Source organism: Microtus ochrogaster, assembly GCF_000317375.1.
Source record: "Microtus ochrogaster isolate Prairie Vole_2 chromosome 14 unlocalized genomic scaffold, MicOch1.0 chr14_random_1, whole genome shotgun sequence".
In the NCBI taxonomy this organism is placed as follows: Eukaryota; Metazoa; Chordata; class Mammalia; order Rodentia; family Cricetidae; genus Microtus; species Microtus ochrogaster.
In genome coordinates, this window is record NW_004949096.1 from 27,654,483 (window position 1) to 27,656,672 (window position 2,190).

Genomic DNA, 2,190 nt, shown 5'->3' on the forward strand with positions numbered 1-2,190 from the left:
GCACTAGCTCTGTAGACCAGGCTGGTCTCGAACTCACAGAGATCCGCCTGCCTCTGCCTCCCGAGTGCTGGGATTAAAGGCGTGCGCCTTGATTACCCACCTCTGATTGTATGTGGCAAATACTTTTTCTAGTTTTATGATTTAATTCTTCATGTTCATTTTTTTTTTGTTTTTTGGGTTTTTTCGGGTGTTTGTTTTTTTGAGACAGGGTTTCTCTGTGGCTTTGGAGCCTGTCCTGGCACTAGCTCTTGTAGACCAGGATGGCCTTGAACTCACAGAGATTGGCTCCGCCTCCCAAGTGCTGGGATTAAAGCCACTCGCCGCCACTGCCCAGCTGATTCTTCACATTCTTGATGTCTTTGGTGGCTTGAAGTTTTGTTGATTCATTGATTGAGACAGGGTTTTAGGTAGTCCAAGCTAACTTCAACCTTGAATGACCTTGAATTTCAAATCTTCCTGCCTATTTCCTAAATGCTGGGGTTACAGACATGCCTACCTTGCCTGGTTTTATGCAGTGCCTGGCATGACAGGCAAAGACTACCAATTGATCTACATCCCAAGGCTTATTAAAAGTTATAAATTTAAGTGTAGTCCGAGCTAAGGGCTTATTTCAGTAGTTATTTAACCTGTTTAGGGACCTGAATTCCATCTTCAGTGCTGAAAATAAAATAATATAGTCAGATTTTATTTGCTTTGTGGTGCTGAGAATTCAACTCAGTGTCTCTTTCTCCTAGACAAGGACTTGCCCTGTTTCCAGCCTGTGTTTTCCTGTTAGATTATTGTTTTGTGTATTCTAAGAACATAAAAATATTCTGAAATGGGGAGATGACTCAGTTTTTAAAAGCACTGGCTGCTTTTCCAAAGGACCCAGGTTTGGTTCCCAGCTCACAGCTGTCTGTAACTCCAGATCTTGGATCTGACACCCTCACACAGACATACAGATAGACAAAACAGCGGTGCACATGAAAATAAATAATAGTAAAAAAAATTCTGTGTTTTGAAATTTTACTATGTAATATGGGAAGTCTTGAAACTTACTGCCTTGTTTTTATACCTTTTTTTTTTTTAATGAAAGATCTGTTTGAATAAACTATCGTTAGCTACACACAGCCCGCAGCTGTAGGTTAGACACACGTACTTTTTAAAGCTTGTTTTTCTGTGTATGAATGCTTTGCCTCTGTGTAAGCATAGCACTCCTGTGCTGTGCATGCATGGTCACAAGAGGGTGTTGGGTCTCTTGGAGTGATAGACAGGAATTTTCATGTGGTGCTGAGACCTGAACCTGAATGCTGTTCAAAAGAAGCAGTTGTGCTTAACCTGTGGATAGAGAGGGCCAGCTGTAATTATTCAAAGGTTTGTTGGAAAACTAAACTTGCAGTTCGTTATGACTCTATCTCTCTAGTGTTCGTTCATACTGGTGCCTATCTGTATTTTTAGTAATGGCTATGCAGATGCAGCTTGACGCAAATGCAGATACTTCAGTGGAAGAAGAAAGCTTTGGTCCACAACCTATTTCACGACTAGAGGTATGTTCTTAGTTGCTAAGTATTTACTTACAGTGTTGTCATACAGTCTTCTATGTAAGCCGGGCGATGGTGGTGCAGGCCTTTAATCCCAGCACTTGGGAGGCAGAGGCAGGCGGATCTCTGTGAGTTCGAAACCAGCCTGGTCTACAAGAGCTAGTTCCAGGACAGGCTCCAAAACCACAGAGAAACCCTGTCTCGAAAAAAAGTCTTCTATGTAATGGAACAAATTAAGCTTTACAGAAATTAGGTTGGGGTGTCAGGAGCTTGTCAGTTTCTACAGAAAAGCACAGAATTGTTATTAAGACTTGTAATAACAGGATTGTTACAGACATATTATGACTTGTCTGGTCAAGTCTTTTGACAATTTTCTTCCTGCACTGTTTTCTCCCTAAGAGCTTAACTTTAGAAACGGTGGTCTAGTATCCCATGGTGGAATCTCAGTGCTAATTATACTAAGTGTTAAAATGCTGACGAGGGAATTAGTGGTGTGACCCAGGAATGCACACATGTGAACGTGCACATGCACCATACACACACACAAACACAGAAAAAGCAGCAGGAAGAATATTAGGCACTAAATCTATACAGTATTTCTGTGAGTTTGCAAAGGCCCCAGTGGGAAAGTATGCCTTGATCTTCTGACTTTGTTTATATAAATTTTCCA

The 2,190-nt window shown here is 41.3% G+C and overlaps 1 protein-coding gene across 1 annotated transcript in view; it reads left to right on the forward strand.

The window, feature by feature from the left end:
• Rad51 (RAD51 recombinase) overlaps window positions 1–2,190 on the forward strand; it is a 24,137-nt gene that overhangs the window by 2,309 nt on the left and 19,638 nt on the right. The window contains exon 2 of the mRNA XM_005364258.3: window positions 1,438–1,526. Within this exon, the coding sequence (XP_005364315.1) occupies window positions 1,440–1,526 (87 nt within the window). The 5' untranslated portion in view covers window positions 1,438–1,439. The remainder of the gene's footprint in view (window positions 1–1,437; window positions 1,527–2,190) is intronic.